Below are 20,098 nucleotides of genomic sequence, written 5' to 3'. Positions count from 1 at the left end.
CTGTAGACACTGTGCCAAAGAATTGGGAATACAAACACAAGCTAAAAAGAAAACATTCTCTACCCCCCCTAAGCTTACATTCTAACAGGGAAAGACTACACACAAAGGGGCAACCGGAGGGAATGTAGATGGGGAGAAAAGTGTAAAAGTGGGGGTAAGAGTAGGGAAAAAATGTTGGGAGAAGTTCTAGAGGATTGAGCAATTAAATGTGACTGGCCTGGGTACTTTTCAAAATATTTAAAATGCTTGTGATCCAGTTTTTGCTCTGCTGCTGAATAACTATAGAACCTTAAGTGAGGTTCTTCTATTCTCTGAACCTCAAATTTTCTGTTTTAAAACCCCTTTTCAGTCCTGACATGTCCTGTTCTAAGGCCCTTCCTGGCTCTGACATCCCCTCTTCTAAGTGTTTTTATAGTTCTGTCATTCTTTGTTCCAAGGCCCCTCTTAGCTTTGACAGTCCTTATCCTAAGGCCCCTTCCAGCTCTGACATTCTCTATTCTAAGATCCTTCTCCATGGGCCATTCTATAATTTAGCATCCCTTCCAATCCCCACATCCAGTGTTCTATGTTCTATATTTTCTCCTTGCTCTCACATTCTAAGGTGTCTCTCAATCCTGATGTGTTCAGATCCCAAGGTTGTCTTCTTTACTTTTGAAAAATAAAACAAACCTGAATACTCTGACACTTGGAGATAAAAAACAAAGGCACAGACAGTCCTTCAAAGGAAATCAGCTGGGGCTTTCCAGGGTTATTTCTCTTGGAGTTTCAAGCAAAGGCTGCCTTCAGTTAAGAAAAACTGCCAGGGAGCTGTCTATAATTTTATTTTCCCACCTCTTATTGAATCCTCAATGCTCTATTACTCACTCTCTGAATCAGAAATTTTATTATTCAGAAAGCAACAGGACTAGAGGCATTTCCCCTCTGTCTTTTCTGCATATGCAATTAGTCTTCTTGCTCATTTTTTAAACATAGAGGCGTGTTTTCATATTTTCTCAGGAGTTTAAAAATTAACATGGGGCGCAATGCGGTTGTTGAGCTATTTATCAAACAATGGCTGTATCTTGAGTTTCTTTTCTTTTTGATGGGCCTGTAATATTTGAGACTCTCTGGTTGCTAGTATCTAGTGGTTTGGAGTCACAAGAACTAGATTCGAATCCTACCTGTACCACTTGGACTTTGGAAAGTCACTTCTTTCTGGACCTCAGTTTCCTCAGCTATACAATGAATGGATTGGAGCAGATGAGCTGTGAAGTCCCTTCTAAAATTATGGTCTTATGATCTTCTGGTCCCTTTGGGTTTATTTGGGCAGTTCAAATCAACATTTATTATACACTAGGAATATTGAGCTGTTTCTGCTCTGACATTCTGTGTTCCAAGGTTCTCTCAACTCTAACATCCTGTGCTCTGAGATCCTTCCCAGTTCTGATATTCTGTGCTCCCAAAGCTCTTCTAGGAAGGGACACAAAGATGCCTATGATACCGTTGCTCCTCCCAGTGACAAATGCCCATCAAGGCATCTATCTCTTTTGTTGTTGTCCAGTACTTTTTCTGCTGTCTTTCCACAATCCCATTTGAGATTTTCTTAGCAGAGCAGTTTGTCATTCTCTAGTTCATTTTACAGATAAGGAAACTGAGGCAATCAGAGTAAAACGATTTGTCAGTATCCAAGATCAGATTTGAACTGAGGAAATTTAGGTTTGGTACTTTATCCATCATGGTGCCACTTAGCTTTCCATCTCTTAGACCTTTAAGATATAACTCAAGAGCTTCCTTCCCCACAAAGCATATTCTGATTCCTACCCACTACCAGTTATTAGTGCTTTTCTCCCATTATAAAAATTACTTTTTGTTTACTTATATGTGTATGTTCTGTCCATCCATTCCAAGAAGAATGTAAGGTAAGGAATTGTATTATTTTTGTATTTGTAGACTTACAGCTTGACAGGCAGCTAATAAGTAAGTGTTATTTGAATTTATTTGAAGGACATGGAAAGCTATTGGATTAAATGATAAGCAGATTTGCTTAGGATAATAAATTTAGAAAAGCTCTTTGAGGTCATCTCTTCAAATCTGGAAAAATTAGTGACTTGTCCAAGGGCACATAGTGATTTTGAAGAGAGTTACTTTAATAGAGTGATTGGGATAAAAGCCAGTGCCAAGAGGTTAAGACATGAGTGTGGAAAGTGGAAGAACCAAATATAGTGATTCTTTTCAGAAGTTTATGATGCTTGATTTCACAGGTATAATCAATATATTGTTCCTCTTTTCAAGGGGAGAGAATTTGGAACAAAGAACATTTTAAAAAATTGATGTAAAATTCAAAATGAATATTTTTTAAAAGTCAAAAAATTTAAATGGAAATGGAAAATATTTAGCAAAATAAATAAAAACATATTCTTTTTTAAAAAGTTTATTAGGGGCAGCTAGGTGGCGCAGTGGATAGAGCACGAACCTTGAATTCAGGAGGACCAGAGTTCAAATCTGGTCTCAGACACTTAACACTTCCTAGCTGTGTGACCCTGGGCAAGTCACAATCACAGCCTCAGAAAGAAAGAAAGAAAGAAAGAAAGAAAGAAAGAAAGAAAGAAAGAAAGAAAGAAAGAAAGAAAGAAAGAAAGAAAGAAAGAAAGAAAGAAAGAAAGAAAGAAAGAAAGAAAGAAAGAAAGAAAGAAAGAAAGAAAGAAAGAAAGAAAGAAAAGAAAAAAGTTTATCATGTGGGGCAGCCCTGAGTTCAATCTGGCCTCAAACACATAACATTTCCTAGTTGTGTGACCCTGGGTAAGTCACTTAACCCCAATTGCCTCAGCAACAAAATAAAAAGTTTATGATTCTTAAGGAGTTACTTCAATGCCTTTAACCACTTCCTGCCTTTCCCAATGAGAAAGGATGAAATGATTATCCAGTGGTAAGATGGGAAACTCAAACCCAGGCATTCAGATATTTGAGATTTGGCTTCGATCCATTTACTAGCAGCCAATAGACTGACCTACTCCAAATAAACTAAAATCTCAGGACTGGATAGCATTTTTCCTTTTGCTGCTTCATGTATCTCTGAAAACGTGTCTAAATGTAGGTTAATATCAACATTAACTTTGCTAAATCTGTGAAAACCCACAGAAAAACAGAGGGCCTAACCCCATATCTGCTGACTAGAGGCCCTGAGCTCACCGACAAATTTAGCATCTAATTTGCCAGACAAGTCTGGGCCAGATCTTTCTTTTGGAAATGTTTCCAAACATGGTTTCCAGTGTAAGAAACCGGATACTGTGGATGCATTAATAGGAAAAACCTGCTTCTCTGAGAGGACTGGAAACTGGGAAATAGAGGACTTGTCCCACATCCAGAAAAATCCAAGGCCCCCAATGATGGAACAGCAACAGTAGCCCTCTCTTACCTAAAGGGGCAGGTTTGCTTTGGAGTGCAGGCTTTGCCTATTAGGGAGCAGGCATTCCCTGAAGCTGACTCAAATCAATCTCTTCTTGGGATGTACACAATCTCTCTGGCTTCTCCCTGAACAAGTGAGTTTTGCTGCTCCATTTCAAGGAAATCACCGGAATAAACAGGGTTTTGAAACAGGCACCTTTATAAGCATTCTGAGTCTCTGGCCAAAACTTCCAAATTCCCATGGCTCTCTTTATCTACTCCCCTTCTTTGAGAATTGTGTTTATAGAAAGTAGAGAGACCAGAGAGCTAAAGACTACTTAATCACCTGTTTTATACAGACCACACCCTATTGCTTACTCTGAAGTGAAAAGTATTGGGTGTGCCCTGAAAGTTAGGAAACTGGTTTGGAGCTTTGGGGAAATGGGAGGGTTGAACCAGAAAGCTTCCTAAGGCCCTTCCCACCTCTTAGAGGCTGTATTTTAAAGGAAGGCCTTCCTAGCTCTGACATTCTGTTGTAAGGTTGTAACATACTCTGTTCTGAGCCTCCAAGCTCGAACATTCTCTGTTCTGGGTCTTTTTCTTCTCTAACATTCACTTTCTAAGGCTCCTTTCAGCTCATATATTCCCAGTTTTAGTGCTTCTAACAGCTCTAATTTCCTCTATTCTAAGTCCCCTTCAATCTTTGATATTATCCATTCCAGCTTTATTTCTATCTCTCTGGTTCCTCTCAGCTCTGATATACCCTGTTCTAAGACTCCTTCCACTGTGACATGCTCTGCTCTAAGCTTCCTCCAACCTCTGACATTCTCCATTCCAGTTTCTCTTCCATCTCAAACACTCACTCTTCTAAAGCTTCTTCTAGCTGTGACATTCTCTGTTCTAAGACCCCTCCAAACTTTGACATTCTCTGTTCTAGGTTCCCTTTTGTCCCTAATATTTATTGTTCTAAGAGCCCTCCCAGCTCTGAAATTATCAGGTCTAGATTCCTTTCCATCCCTGATATTCAATTCTAAAGCTCCCCTCAGCTCAGAAATTCCCTTTTCTAAAGCTCCTCCCAGCTGTGACATTCTCTGTTCTAAGTAAGCCTCCTTCAGACTCTAATATTCTAGGTTCTCTGATATTCACTGTTCTGAGGCCCCTCCCAGATCTGATATTTTCTGGTAGGTTTCTTTCCATCTCTAACATTCACTGTTCTAAGTTTCCCCCCAGATATGACATTCTCTGTTCTAGGATCCCTTCATCTCTAACACTCTTTTAAGGCTTCTTCCAGCTGTGACAATCTCTGTTCTAAGACCCCTCCAAACTTTGATATTCTCTATTTTAGGCTCCCTTTCATCCCTAACATTTATTGTTCTAAGGCCCCCTCCCAGATCTGACATTATCTGATCTAGATTCCTTTCCATCCCTGATATTCAATTCTAAAGCTTCCCTCAGTTCAAACATTCCCTTTTCTAAAGCTCCTCCCAAAGTTTCCTCCAAACTCTAACATTCTCTGTTCCAGGTTCTCTAATATTCACTGTTCTAAGGCCCCTTCCAGATCTGATATTTTCTGGCAAGTTTCTTTCCATCTCTAACATTCATAGTTGTAAGGTTCCTCCCAGCGCTGACTTCTAGGTTCCTTTCATCTCTAACATTCACTCTTCCAGCTATGGTATTTTTTGTTCTAAGACCCCTCCAAGCTTTAACATTCTCTGTTCTAGGCTTCTATAACATTCCATGTTCTAAGGCCCCTTCCAAGTATGACTTGCTGCATCTGTGACTGCAATGATTGTTGTCCCCTTGAAACCTGTCTCCTTAGGAGTCCAGACACTTCGATATTCATTTCAGAAGCAGCATTTTAGGACAGCCCCTCTTGATTGCCTTTAGAAGAGATAATGTATTTTTTTAAAATTATTATTACTTATTCAATAATGGGAAGCCTTTATCCTTTGTGGGTGGATTTGAATTTTGGAAATATCCCAGAGTCATTCAGAGCTGTCCAAAAAATATGGATATGTGAGATTGTCTTAGGCAATACCACCATTGGTCACAAGAACCATTCAAGGGCTATCAGATGAAAACTTATGCTATCCCTGGCAAATTGTTTAACCTCTCTGCATTTTGCTTTACCCATCTATAAAAATAGGTAGGAAAAACTAGTTAAAATGAGGAAATGTCTTTAAAAAGAAAAAAGAAAAAGAAAAAAAAGCTTAGTAAGATTGGAAAGGAAAGAAGGAAGGAAGGAAGGAAGGAAGGAAGGAAGGAAGGAAGGAAGGAAGGAAGGAAGGAAGAAAGAAAGAAAGACATGTTCTAGATTTGGCCAGTTGACTCTAGTTTGCTGAGCCCTGCCCAGCCAGTTCTCTTAGCATCCTAAGTTTTAGAGCAGGTACTAACCAAGAGAAGTAGAGGGACTTTTGTCAAAAGACTTGCTTATACTAATGAATTACAATTCGGGTCTATATTCTAGTCACCTTGATTTTAATAACTGGAAGACAACTGAACAAAGTTTTCCTGATGCTATATCCGTCTAGGAATCTTATCTACTTTTTGCCATATGTATGAGAGACCATGCTGGAGAGATCCTTCAAGGCCACAGATCAAATGCCTTTTAATAGTCAACAAGCAATAATCACAGTGGGAGCCTGGATTCACAATAGCTCTCATTCAATTGTGGAAGGGTACATAAGCCTGCTATACAATGTTTGTTGAAAGCCTACTGCACCCTTCTAATACCCTCATTAACTATGCTCTGAGTACATGTGTAGGTTATTCTCAAAGACATTTTGTATAGGTAGCAAAGTAGATATAAATGGGTAACTTTAAAAAAAACACAAATTCTTTCTTTTATAGCCTTGCTTCTATCCCTCCCCCAGTAATAATAAGACCCATTTAAAAGATTTCCTTTATTATTTTTGTAAAGCACTAAAAAGAGAATGTACTTTCTTAGAAACAGACTGCTCAGTAGAGATAGCATTCTTATTACAGGGATAGATTGAAATCAGAAGGTATTCTCAGCCCTCTAAGTCCAGAAAAATCTCTTTTTATCCAGCTGCTTTGGGAAACAGGCTAACTGATATGTGGTAGAAGGCTACAGTTTTCAATGAGACTCCCTGGGTGGACTTGATGCTTGGGTCTGGACTATTCTGCTTAACCTAAGAGGGCATAACTAGGAACAATGAAGGAGAAAATGGTTGAGGTCAGAGGAAAACTTCCTAATGAGATCACAAGGTGTTTAGTGGGTAGAGTCCTTGATGTGGAGTCCAAAGAGCTGAGTTCAAATGAGGCACCTTCATTGGCAAACCCTTATTGAATACCTCTCAGTGCCAGACACTGCTAGATAACAGAAGGAACAAAGACATATCATCGGCCCCAGTCCACAAAGAATTTGCTGTTGCTGAGAGTCAAGCAATCAGTCAACAAGCATTCATCAAGCACCTATGATGAGGCTGTAAAACAGTGTAGTAAGTGTTTAATGGATGGCCTCTTGCTTGTTGTATGGAGGAGATAGGGATTCCTGAATCACTTAGCTGCTGTGATATTTGTTACCCATGCAATCTTGGGCAACTCATCAGGATTATATATAAGGACATATTGTGGCTTTCTCTGATGTTCCAATCTGGGTACCATATTTTGGGAAGCTAATGGGCTGGGTCTGAAGAGAGCACTGGGTCTGAAATCAGGAGGACTCATCACATTTAAATCTGATTTAAAATGTTTCCTAGCTGTGTGATTCTGGGCAAGTCACTTAACTCCATTTATCTCGGTTTCTTCCTTTGTAAAAGGAATGGGAGAAAGAAATGGGAAACTTTTCCGGTATCTTTGCTGAGAAAACCCCACAAGGGGTCACAGAGAGTTGCACACTATTGAAAAATGACTGAATTTTGTAAGTTGAGATGAGATCAAGTGAGATAGTGAGGATTGGAGACTTCAGAAAGGATTGATTGGTCCTTAGAACTGAAAGTGTTTAGTCTGGAGAAGTGATTTCATGGGACATGCTCACTGTCTGCCCTGAAGGCTTGTCATATTGAAGAGGGATTAGCCACATTCTGCTTAGATCCACAGGGCCAAGCAGCAACACTGGGTAGCATTGAAACAAGGCAAATTTAACCTTATATCATTTTTTAAAATCTAACATGCTCAGCTTTCCCAGTGTGGGAACCTGAATAGCTTTCGGTTTCCCACTGCCTTGGGAGGTGGTCCACTTCCCCTCCAAGGAGGTCTGGATGTTGGAAATGTTATAGTGAGGAGTCTTTTCCAACTGAGGTCCCTTAAACTGCCAATTTCCAAGATCCTGGACTTTTCTGGGTTTTGATTTGCCCCTCCATAAAATGAAGAAATTGGACTAGACACAAGGGTCCTTAGACTGTGTGTCTCAGAACCCCTTCCCTGGAAGCTTCTCAGAATAATGTTTTTAAACACATAAAATCCACAGGTTCCCAAAGCAAATCAACTGAAATGACATTATCAAACTATTTGGAAAGAATGACCCCAATTAATCCTTCCTGTCACTAGCATTCTAGGAACCCTTGATTCTATGATTTTCAGGAAAGAATAGAGTTCAGCAGTTGGATTGGACTTCCTAGAAGAGGTACATTTGGTAATTTATACTTGAAGTATGAATGGGATTTAACTTGGTAGCAAAAGGAGGCATGAAACCAACAGGAGTCAAAGGATAGAGACAGAAATGACTATGGTGTGTATAAGGGATGGAGAAGAAATCAGGCATTAACTTCCTAAATCATCTCATGTTTATTTTTTATCTACCCTTTGTAGTAGACATTATTATTGATTCCAAGTCCCACTTTATTTATTATTATTAATTTTTTTTTTTTTTTTTTTTTTTTTTTTTGCTGAAGCAATTGGGGTTAAGTGACTTGCCCAGGGTCACACAGCTAGGAAGTGATAAGTGTCTGAAGTCAGACTTCAGGGCTGGTGCTCTATCCACTACACCGCCTAGCTGCCCCTCAAGTCCCATTTTAGATGAAGAAGTTAAGGTATAGTAGAGATGAATGAAATTACTTATTTCAGTAATAAACTTAAGATTAAATCCCAAACCTCTTGACTCCCAATCAAGTATCTTGTGCTTGTGGTACTAAATCCTTGAAATAAAATTTGCTTATATAGAAAATATCCTTTAATTTTTTTTTCAATTAACAAGGAAAGAACTGTGCATATTTAACCTATATCCTATTGCTTGCTGTCTTGGGAAGATGGGAAGGGAAGGAGAAAAATTTGAATGCAAAGTTTTGCAAAAATGGATATTTAACATGTATTGGACTACCTGCCATCTAGGGGAAGGCAAGGGGGGAAGGAGGGGAAAAGTTGGAACAGAAGGTTTTGCATTTGTCAATGCTGAAAAATTACCCATGCATATATTTTGTAAATTAAAAGCTATATAATAAAAAATGAATGTTGAAAATTATCTTACATGTATTTAGAAAAATAAAATACTATTGGAAAAATATTAACGAGGAAAGGAAGGAATTAATAAGGAAATGGGAGGTGGAGGAGGAAAGCTATCATTTATTGAGTATAATGTACTAAGTACCTTACATATATTATCTCATTTGATGCTTACAACAACCCTGAGAGGTCCGTACTATTATTAGTCCCATTTTCTGGCAAACAGTGGCTTACTCAAAATCACACAGGCAGTGAATGTCTGAAGTTGATTGAATTCAGGTCTTCCTAAATCCAGACCCAGTGTTCTATCCACATAGCTACAATAGTAGAATAGTAGTGCTCCACCTAGCTAGAATAGTAGAAGGCCATACATCCTAGCTCTGAGCCCCCACTTTGTTGCAAATCAGTTATGTGACCTCAGGTTAATTACTTTTCTTATCTGGACCTCAATTTCCCAATTTTGGAAACAGAAATATGGATGATAATTTCCTGACATTTGGTGTTCAAAGATCTCTCCCAAGTCTGCCATGTGTTCTAAGGTCACTTCCAAGCTCTGACCTAGCATTGTTGTAAAGATCTTTTCAGCTCCAACATTCTCTGTTCTAAGGACCCTTTCATCTCTGATCTGTATTCTAAGGTAATTCTCAGCTCCAGCATACTGTATTCTGTTCCTGAAGGTCATTCTGGGCTTCCTTCTGAGGGTGATGATCCCCTAGTTCTTTCCTTTCCCTCTGATTCTAATGTTCTGTAATAGTAAGAGGCAATAGAAAAAGTCACTCTTGGTTTTCTAAATTTAGGCTCCTACTAATTACTCTGGAGTTCTAATAAAACTTGTGTCTGTGTGCTATATTCTAGCCACAGCCTTGTCCCTGAGGTAGGATCAAAAGAGGGCTAACACTGCAAGGGGATATGAGCAGGATCCATGTTCTGTTTGCAGAGCATGCTCCTTGTTGTCAGGGCTTCAGAACAAACTGCAGGAAGATAGTACTATTTCTGTAGCTGCTCTGAATGTCATCTGGGACCCATAGATGCACTGTATTGGCTCAGTGGGGAAAGGACATGCTAAGAGACCTTGAGCCCGAGAAGAGAGGAAGAATCATTTTAAAGTTCCATCTCTTTCTTTTTCCAGCATCTTGAACAAGAGAAACACGAGTTAAGAAGACGTTTTGAGAACCGAGAAGGCGAATGGGAAGGTAGAGTGTCCGAATTGGAGAGCGACGTGAGACAGCTACAGGTTGAGTTAGAGAAGCAACAGGTTCACCTCCGAGAAGCTGACAGAGAAAAGACGCGAGCGGTCCAGGAACTCTCCGAACAGAACCAAAGACTCTTGGATCAGCTCAGTAGGGTGAGTTATCCTTTAAGGAGTTAAATGGATGGAAGTGGCCTGAATGTTAAGAAAAGAGGCTGCCATGTAATGTCTGTTTGTAAAGTTCATGTTGGGAGAAATTATATGCCTAAAATTGGCTGATTTTACCTTTTAATGATAAATTTTTTGCAGCTGACTGTGGAAAAAAATTTAAAATTTAAGGGAGTTGGTAACTTCCCCCCTCATTAGTGGTCTCTAAGCAAAAGCTGTTGATAATGGAGGAAAGAGGATTTCTTTAGTGTTTGGATTGGCTAGATCAAAGTTTTTTTAACTGTGGATCATGACCCCATATGGTCAAAAGACCAAAAATTAATTCAAAATCAAACATGTAATGAGTCCAAGGTGTTTTTGGCAGTGCTGCCCCATGTTGCAGTACAGCCTTGCTTTTGAACACACATGTGCACTTTGCACTGGACATGCTCAAACAGTGCCAGAAACACCTTGACTCAGATTTGTGACTGAGTTACATAAAATTTCCTGAGGAAGGTGGGGGGAGTTAAAAAAAAAAACAAACAAAACCCTGAATTAGATAACTTTGAACTCACTTCCAACCCTTCCAACCCTGATTTTATGTACATATAAAACAAACACAATATGAATATAAAATACTTTGGGGAAGAGGAATGCCAGCGTCTGAAAGGGATTGGGAATGTGATGTGTAAACTGAGTCTGAAGGAACCTGAAGATCCCAACAGACTGAGATGTGCCTCAGTTTTTTCATCTCTAAAGTGGACATTTTAATACTTTCCCTATCCTGCCTAGTTTATAGGATTATCCAATTCAGTTCAATTAACATCTGTTAAGCATTACTATGTATAAGACACTGCACTGGGAGTTGAGGGCTTGGGGTTTTTTGTTGGTTTTAAGTACAGATGGTAGTGTAGATCACCTGTGATTTCATCAGCTTAGGTAACTTCCAGTGTGGAAATTGCCTTCTCATACACAGATAACTCAGCAACTGATCTGGAAATTATAGTCTTAAAAAATTTCCTGGGAATGATCTTGTGATGAAGAGAGCCATCTACACCCAGACAGAGAATTGTGGGAACTGAGTGTGGACTCAACATAGCATTTTCACTCTTTGTTGTTGTTTGCTTGCATTTTGTTTTCTTTCTCTTTTTTTTTTCCTTTTTGATCTGATTTTTCTTGTGCAGCAGGATAATTGTATAAATACATATACATTTATTGGATTTAACATATATATTAACATGTTTAACATATATTGATTACTTGCCATCTAGGGGAGGGGGTGGAGTCAGTGTTGAAAAATTATGAATGAGAATGTTTTAAAAATAAAAAGCTTTAATAAAAATTTTTTTCCTAGGACAGTGAGAGACTAAATGATTTGTCCATAGCCACTGAGCTCTTGAGATACAAAGGTGAAACTAAATGGCCCTTGCCTTTAACATTATATTTATACCTTATACCTATTTGTTATAAGGAAAACTCTTTGTAAGCCTTGTTGTTGTACTCAAGTCATTTAGTTGTGTCTGACTCTTTATGATAACATGTCAAATGGGGGTTTTCTTGGCAAGGATACTAGAGTGATTTGTCACTTTTTTTCCAGGGTGTCCCATTTTTACAGATGGGGAAACTGAGGCAAACAGAGTTAAATGACTAGTCAGTTACTCAACTAGTAAATGTTTGAGATCTTTCTGATTCCAAGTCCAGTGCTCTATGTACTGTACCCAGCTGTCCCTGGTAAACATTAAAATGATACATAAATATAATTTTGTATCTAGTCACTTCCCCACTGTCATACAGCTAGTAAATATTCTTCCAACTCAGCATTGTTTATTAATGTTTCCAAAACACTTTGCCTCTTCATTAGCCAAGCTAGGCATCAGGCAAAAGAGGAAGACCAATCCTCACTTGGTTCATTGGTAGTTTCTTATTTTATCTATTTGTTCTTACTAACTAGATACTCAGTGTACTTGCTTCTGAGTTTAGGAAATACAAGTGTCAATGCCTTCTAAATTTTAGCACCCTGTGACAAAGTTCCTTTTGCCTTACCCTAGTCATGGCTTTGTAAGTATATAAGGCAGGCTGTGTGAATACCTCTGTTTATAATTTGTTTCCATTTAACTTATCTGTTCATCAGTTTCCTAAATCGAACCTAAAATTAAGGAATTGGATCCTGATATTTGGAATCCCTTTCTGGATCCAACAAACTAAGATTCCTCTTTATATTTGGATCCAACAAACTAAGATTCCTCTTATATATATATATATATATATATATATATATATATATATATATATATATATATATATATATATATATATATATATATATATATATATATATATACACACACATATATATATATATTCCTCTGTTTATTGTTGTACTACATTGGGGAAAATGGAATGAATATATTCCATTCACAGTTTAAAAGCTGCTATTGTAGAATAAATATGACCAGTGTCATTTGGAAAAGATACAGCTACTAATGATGCTGCAGGTGTGAATTTCATGCTCTCATGATTTATAAGTATAAGGCAATCTAGCTAGCAATTCCACAGCCTGAGGCAAGGAGCACAAAAGTCACATTCAGATGAACTCTTTAAGACAAATAGTATTGGAGAGAAAGACTTGGACTTCAGAACACAAAATTTATATGGGAAGGAACAGAACCTAGGATAGTCTAAGGAAGGGGTTCTCAAACTATGGCCCGGGGGCCCGATGCAGCCCGCTGAGGACATTTATGTGGCCCACCAGGTTATGGCAAATAGGCTTTTACTATAGTTTTTACTATAGTCCGGCCCTCCAACAGTCTGAGGGACAGTGAACTGGCCCCCTATTTAAAAAGTTTGAGGGCCACTAGTCTAAGGAGGAGCTAACCTAGATCAGCTGGAAACTTCCTATTTTGACTGTTCATTCTTTCTTTAAAAAAAAAAAAAAAAAAAAAAAAAAAAAAAAGCTGTAAGCCTAATTGTTACTACCAGTCAAAGGAAGCCTTCCCCAACTCTTAGATCTGATGATTTCCCTCTTTTACCTATTTCCTACTTGTCCCATATATAGAGCACTAGACTTGGAATCAGGAAGACTCCTCTTCACAAGTTCAAATCTGTCCTCAGACACTTATTAGTTGTGTGACACTGGGCAAGTCACTTAGCCATCTTTGCCTCAGTTTCCTCATCACTAAAATCAGTTAAAGAAGGAAATGGCAAACCACTACCCTATCTTTGCTAAGAAACACCAAAATGGAGTCAGGAAGACATGATTGAAAAACAACAACAAATTTATCCTGTATACCATTTGCTTTGTACATACTTGTTTACATGTTGTCTCCCCCTTTCAGCTGTAAGTTCCTTGAGGAACAGACACTATCTTTTGCCTCTTTTTGTCTTAGCACTTAGTACAGTGCCTGGCACATAGCAGACTCTTAATAAATGTTTATTGAGTGATTAATCGCCTCTTAAATTTCAGGGCCCTGAAGCAAAGTTCCTTTTAGCCCACCTTAGTTACAACTCTATAGTTATATGAGGCATGTTGTGTGTCTATCCACATTTCCTTTTTATTGTGGTCACATAATTTATTGAATATAATAATGAAAAAATAAAAATTAAGTGTTAATTAAATATTAAGTTAATTGTTAAATAATTAATAATGATTAAAATTCAATATTAAGTATATATACTATATATTTTAAGCTATCCCCATATAAGTGGAAAGTGAAAAGGGGGAAAAGGAAAGTGCCATATGTCTGGCAGCCTAGATCTTATTCTTAATATGGTGGGAAGGATGGTGGCACTCAAGTCAGAGACCTGGATTCAAATCCCATCTCTATTACTTATTTTACACACACATACATACACGTACACACATATGCATATATACACATACACATATATATACTTGTTTTATACATACACACACACACACACACACACACACATATATATATATTTTATATATATATATATATATATATATATATATATATATATATATATATATATATATATAATATATATATATATATGTACTTGTGCGAACTTGGGCAAGTTATTTTAATTCACTAGACCTAAGTTTCCTTCATTATCGCAATGGGACATGGAGTGCAGAAGCATTGAACTCCCCCAAAATATAATGGGGTTTTAAAATTCTTCCCCAATGGTCCTCCAAATGTTCAGAAGTGACGGTTTAACCCCCAAAATATATTGTAGTTTGGTGCCAGTGTCACAAGGTGTCTTAAAAGAATTTGTAGGCTTTGACCATCTCTAAACTAGAGGCAAAGATTTTATTATTGTTCATTGACTAGCAGACTAAGTTCCAAAAGAGAGTTGGCTGTTAACAAGGGGAAGGACTCAAGTTAAGTTCCCTAGTGGAATTCACTATTAACCAGGAGGAAGAGACCAGTAGGCAGATTGGTTGTTGTCCTTCATTCTCAAAGAAGACCAAAATGATATCACTATGTTAAAGTCAAGTTATGGTGTGTCTAACTGTGGCTGATCAGTATGAACTGGGAATGCTCTGCCAGAAGTCAAACACAAACAGTCCAGGATGCTCTGCCACGGTCAGACACAAACAGTCCAGAATGCTCTACCACAGGTCAGACACAGACAGTCCAGGATGCTCTGCCACGGGTCAGACACAGACAGTCCAGGATGCTCTGCCACGGGTCAGACACAGACAGTCCAGGATGCTCTGCCACGGGTCAGACACAGACAGTCCAGGATGCTCTGCCACGGGTCAGACACAGACAGTCCAGGATGCTCTGCCACGGGTCAGACACAGACAGTCCAGGATGCTCTGCCACGGGTCAGACACAGACAGTCCAGAATGCTCTGCCACGGGTCAGACACAAACAGTCCAGGATGCTCTGCCACGGGTCAGACACAAACAGTCCAGGATGCTCTGCCACGGGTCAGACACAAACAGTCCAGGATGCTCTGCCACGGGTCAGACACAAACAGTCCAGAATGCTCTATCACAGGTCAGACACAAATAGTCCAAAATGCTCTGCCACGGGTCAGACACAAACAGTCCAGAATGCTCTACCACGGGTCAGACACAGACAGTCCAAAATGCTCTGCCACAGGTCAGACACAAACAGTCCAGGATGCTCTGCCACGGGTCAGACACAGACAGTCCAGGATGCTCTGCCACGGGTCAGACACAGACAGTCCAGGATGCTCTGCCACGGGTCAGACACAGACAGTCCAGGATGCTCTGCCACGGGTCAGACACAGACAGTCCAGGATGCTCTGCCACGGGTCAGACACAGACAGTCCAGGATGCTCTGCCACGGGTCAGACACAAACAGTCCAGAATGCTCTGCCACGGGTCAGACACAAACAGTCCAGGATGCTCTGCCACGGGTCAGACACAAACAGTCCAGGATGCTCTGCCACGGGTCAGACACAAACAGTCCAGGATGCTCTGCCACGGGTCAGACACAAACAGTCCAGAATGCTCTATCACAGGTCAGACACAAATAGTCCAAAATGCTCTGCCACGGGTCAGACACAAACAGTCCAGAATGCTCTACCACGGGTCAGACACAGACAGTCCAAAATGCTCTGCCACAGGTCAGACACAAACAGTCCAGGATGCTCTGCCACAGGTCAGACACAAATAGCCCATGTGAACATTTGGGGTGAATTCTCAAACTTTGAGCATCTCGTGTTTCTTCTGAGTTACTTCAATTCTATGTTGCTCAGAGAGCATTGACCCTTCTCCAATTGAGGTCATGCCATGCTGAACCGTCCTATGCCACTGTCTGCTATGTTGTACAATTAATTCTAAAGTTCTCAAGTAAGACCTTGAGAGTGTCCTTGCATTGTTTTGTTTTTTTTTCTGACCACCAAGAGAGCACTTGCCTTATGTCAGTTCTCCATAGTCTTTTTGGCAAGCATCATTTGTCCTTTGAACAATATAGCCAGCCCATCAGAGAAAGAAAGTGCCCTCTGCAGTAGAATTGGAATGCTTGGCAGTTTAGTTCAAGAAAAGACCTCAGTGTCTGGTATCTTCTCCTGCCAGGTGATCTTCAGAATCTTCCTAAAACAATTCAGATGGAGGTGATTCAGTCCTAATGAACTTGCTGTCATAAAGTGGGGGATTCTTAATGAACCTGCCATTGTGACATTTAATTAGTGACTAAGCTAAAAGAAGTTAGTCTCCAAAAAGGAACTGAGGGTGAGGGGTTGGGGTACAGCTAGGTTTTTTTAATAGGAGAAAAATAACCTGATGATTGACATCATAACTTGGCCTTCTCATTGGATATTGATTGTAAGGTTTGTCAATGCAAGGAATTCAAAGTGGGGGTGGGGGGCTTACTGCAATAAAGACTTACTTAGGATAACAAAAAGCCTACTTAAAATCAAAAGGTCAAAGGTATTGGGTATTCCTTCCTGCTTGCCTCAGGGAATAGTTTGATCTCCTGATTATTTATAGTTATTCTAGATTATTTATAATAATTCTCTCCAATCTAATACCCACCCAACTACCAAGGACCAAAGACCCCATGTATAAAATGAGGGAAAAGATCATACATGATGAGATCAGGAAACCAAAATGCTGAGGTTAGTGGTAGTTGTGATGAGGTTCCAGAATTGGAGTGAGAAATCCCCTCTGCAGATCCTAAGCGAAAGAATTCACAAACCCGAAATCTATTTGTGGCAAAAAGGGATTTATTGGCCCTGAGAAGCCAGCCTGCTAGGAAGACAGACTTCTTTAGTGGGCAAAAGGTCCTGTTAGAAAGGTAGCAAAGGTTAACCCTGACAAGAGAATATCTTCACACTGGGCAAAAGTCCTGTCAGGGGCAGCTTATTAAGAAAACAGCTTCCTGGGCAAGCATAATCCTATTTAGAACTTCTGCAAAGATTCGGGGTTCAGAGTTGTCTTTTATTAGCCATCTGAGGCTCAGACCTCAATTCAAAATTGAATGAGATTCCCTCAATGTTGTCAGTGCCCTAGACCTAGATCTCAAATTGAAAAGGGATTACTTATCTTGGGAGTTTTAGTTACTGGAAGTGGTTTCAGACTAATCTTCTACTCAATACAGGGTGTGACAAAGACCCTGGCCTGGATCTCCAACTGAATAAGACCCTCAACTGGGCTCCCTGAGGGTGGGCCTCTTTCAGAGGAGAGTCTGAGATTCAGGAACTCCCCCCCCAAAAAGGGGGACAAAGCCTCAGGGCCCCCCAAAAGTCAAAGGGGACACAATTTACATCATATGGTTTCTGAACTTCCTTCTACCTTCAGATCTATAATCCTATATGCTATGTAACCTTAGGAAATTAACTTTTCTGGACTCCAATTTATGATCTTATGACCTAAATAATCGCAGCCAAATCATTTATGATTCTTGGGCCTCAATTTTCCCTCCTGTAAAATGAAAAGACTGGACTTCATTTCCTTTTAGGACCCTTCCCTTCTGCATCTCAATCTAGTATTCTGTGAGATCAGAGAATTATCAGAAGAGATATGTATACATACTTACCATTTATTTTCTTCCTTTCTACATTAAATCAGTCTTTTATTTCTTATGGTTTGCAGTAAATTATAGAAATATTACTTTATTAGTTAATTAAGGCTCAGCCTACAAAGTCTTTAAATGGAAGGAGGTTGAAAAGAAGAAAATCTGCTTTAAATATAGTACAGCTGCTTTTACATTTTTGAAAGATGATCACTAGGAGACTTATTCTACTTGGTTCCAGAGGGTAGAACATGGAAGTGGTAGAGATAGTTTAATCAATCAGTAAGTAATTAAGCAATAAGTAAAGTCCTACAGAATACCAGGCACTGTACTAAGTGCTGGGGATGTTTTCTGAGGTCTCTGAAATGCTTTGATTTAATGAATTGAAGACCTGGGCATTTAAGAGTAGAGTGATTTTGATCAAATAGGACAATACTGGGGGCAGCTAGGTGGCGCAGTGGATAGAGCACCAGCCCTGAATTCAGGAGGACCCGAGTTCAAATATGGTCTCAGACACTTAACACTTCCTAACTGTGTGACCCTGGGCAAGTCACTTAACCCCAGCCTCAGAAAAAGAAAAAGAAAAAAAAAATAGGACAATACCACCTGCCCAACTTACTTCTCATGGCTGGTGTGAGACTCAAACAACATGTACAAAGCCCCTTGTAAATGCCAGGCACTAAATGGAAGTCACTACAATATAATTCTTGTAAGGGTGTGCCCTGTTTACACTTGAGCCAAGTTGAAGGCTAGAAGGATTAATAAAATGTAAAGGTCTGGCTTTTTCAGATGCAAATGAAGCATTCTACACCTTTGGAGGGGGCTAAAGCATTGAACAGCTAATGAATAGGAAAAGGCCCATAAAGACAATAAACTTGTCTTTGAACACAGGCTGCCTCCAGACCTTTGCCTCTCTCACACCCCATTTGCATAAGATCTGAACAGGAATATGAGAATTATTACTTACAAGTCACCGTAAATAATAATGTGATCCTTCATTGAGGAAATTAGAAATAATGGTTGAATAAGAGACTTCTCCCACTTTCTTCCAGGCAAGTAACAGAGCTAATAACCTAAGGGAGTTAAAGGACTCTCCAAGATAGCAATTCAAGTTCAAGGTCTTTCCCCTTTAACTCCAGATAAAAAAGAAGATTGTAGCACCTCAGGAAAAAAAAGAGCAGGCAAGCTTCTAGAGGCTCAGTAGAGATGGTAGGAGCCTGGAGATGCCCATAGAGTCCAGAAGATTGACATTGCTGTGTCCTCTGTAGAGGAAGCTCTGTAGGCAATTGTGTCTCATAGCCAAGCACAATAGCTACCATGCCCAGTGATAAACCAGCCAGAAGACTAAATAATCTCCCTGGCATAGTCTAGTGATGAGTTAGTCGGGCATCTGAGAGATCTGCTTGACCTAACCCAAGCAGGAGATCGGCTTGTCCAGCAAATACTCCATGTCCTATGAGGAACAAACTTAAACCACATAATCAACTGAGATAGGCGAAGAACCAACTCATCTGAGTATAGTGGAGCCTCTCATTCATCATTAACACCATGCCTGAGAATGAACATCATGGGGGCTCTCAGGAAAAAGAAAGGACATTAAGTTTCTGATGTGCCAGTCATGAGTTGTCTTAGTCACATACATGTTTCCTACATGTGTGCCTCAGTACTTTTGTATGTTAAGTTTGTGTCTAATCCCCCTTCTTCCCAGTCTGTATATAGGAAAGTTTGCTGTAAGTTCAGATGAGAAATGTTTTAGCCTTACTATTCTTGTATGCTGTGTGAGAAAAAGCATTTTCTAAGACTAGCCAAAACCTACTTGTATGATTGTTGTTGAGGAGCACCCTGGTGGGGGCTCGTGACCTATAGCATTAGGAGGATAACCAACCTTACATTTACCCCCTAGAACCCGAAGTAGCAGCTACCCCTCAGGGGAGCCAATCTGCCAATAAGAGTATGAATGTGAATTAGGTGAATGAGCCAAGAAGGATGTTGCCTCAAGTATTATTGTTTTGAGAACCACAAGAACTTGTACAAGAAGGGGAGTCAAGCTTTGAGGTTTAAGGTCTTTTAGTAAAATTTGTAAGCAGAACAAGTCTAATTAGAAATTCAATTCCTGGCTTTTCTCACTCCATTAATAACAAATTTGTGCCAAACTATCCTGCCAACTCTATATCAAAGTATTTATTCCAATAAACATTCATTACATGCCAGATATTTGCTAAGGCTGTAAAAATACACACAAAAAATACAAAAATACAAAAGAAATTAAAGAACTCCTGCCTTCAAGAACTTTATATTGTTTTCTAGGGAAGAGAAAAAGCACACAAGTAAGTAAATTTAAGGTGTAGATAGTTTATAGAAGGCAATATAGTATAGTAAAGTAAGTAAAAAGTTTATATAGCATTATACCAAAACAATTTTCAAGAGAGGGGAAGTATAAATAATGAAGAAGATCAGAAAAAGGCAGTACTTGGGTTGTATATTAAAAGAAGCTAGAGATTCTAAGGAGCAGGGGTGGGGATGGAGAGCATTTTAGGCA

At 39.4% G+C, this 20,098-nt stretch overlaps 1 protein-coding gene across 3 annotated transcripts in view; it reads left to right on the top strand.

The window, feature by feature from the left end:
* The window catches only part of BICDL1 (BICD family like cargo adaptor 1), a 154,250-nt gene that overhangs the window by 8,073 nt on the left and 126,079 nt on the right, over positions 1 to 20,098 (top strand). For all 3 annotated transcript variants that reach the window (XM_074296463.1, XM_074296470.1, XM_074296481.1), the window contains exon 2: positions 9,896 to 10,111. In XM_074296463.1, coding sequence (XP_074152564.1) covers positions 9,896 to 10,111 — 216 coding nt within the window. The remainder of the gene's footprint in view (positions 1 to 9,895; positions 10,112 to 20,098) is intronic.

Source organism: Sminthopsis crassicaudata, chromosome 1 (genome assembly GCF_048593235.1).
Source record: "Sminthopsis crassicaudata isolate SCR6 chromosome 1, ASM4859323v1, whole genome shotgun sequence".
NCBI lineage: Eukaryota > Metazoa > Chordata > Mammalia > Dasyuromorphia > Dasyuridae > Sminthopsis > Sminthopsis crassicaudata.
Note: the sequence above shows the minus strand (reverse complement) of the source record. Positions and strands in the feature narration are given on the sequence as shown.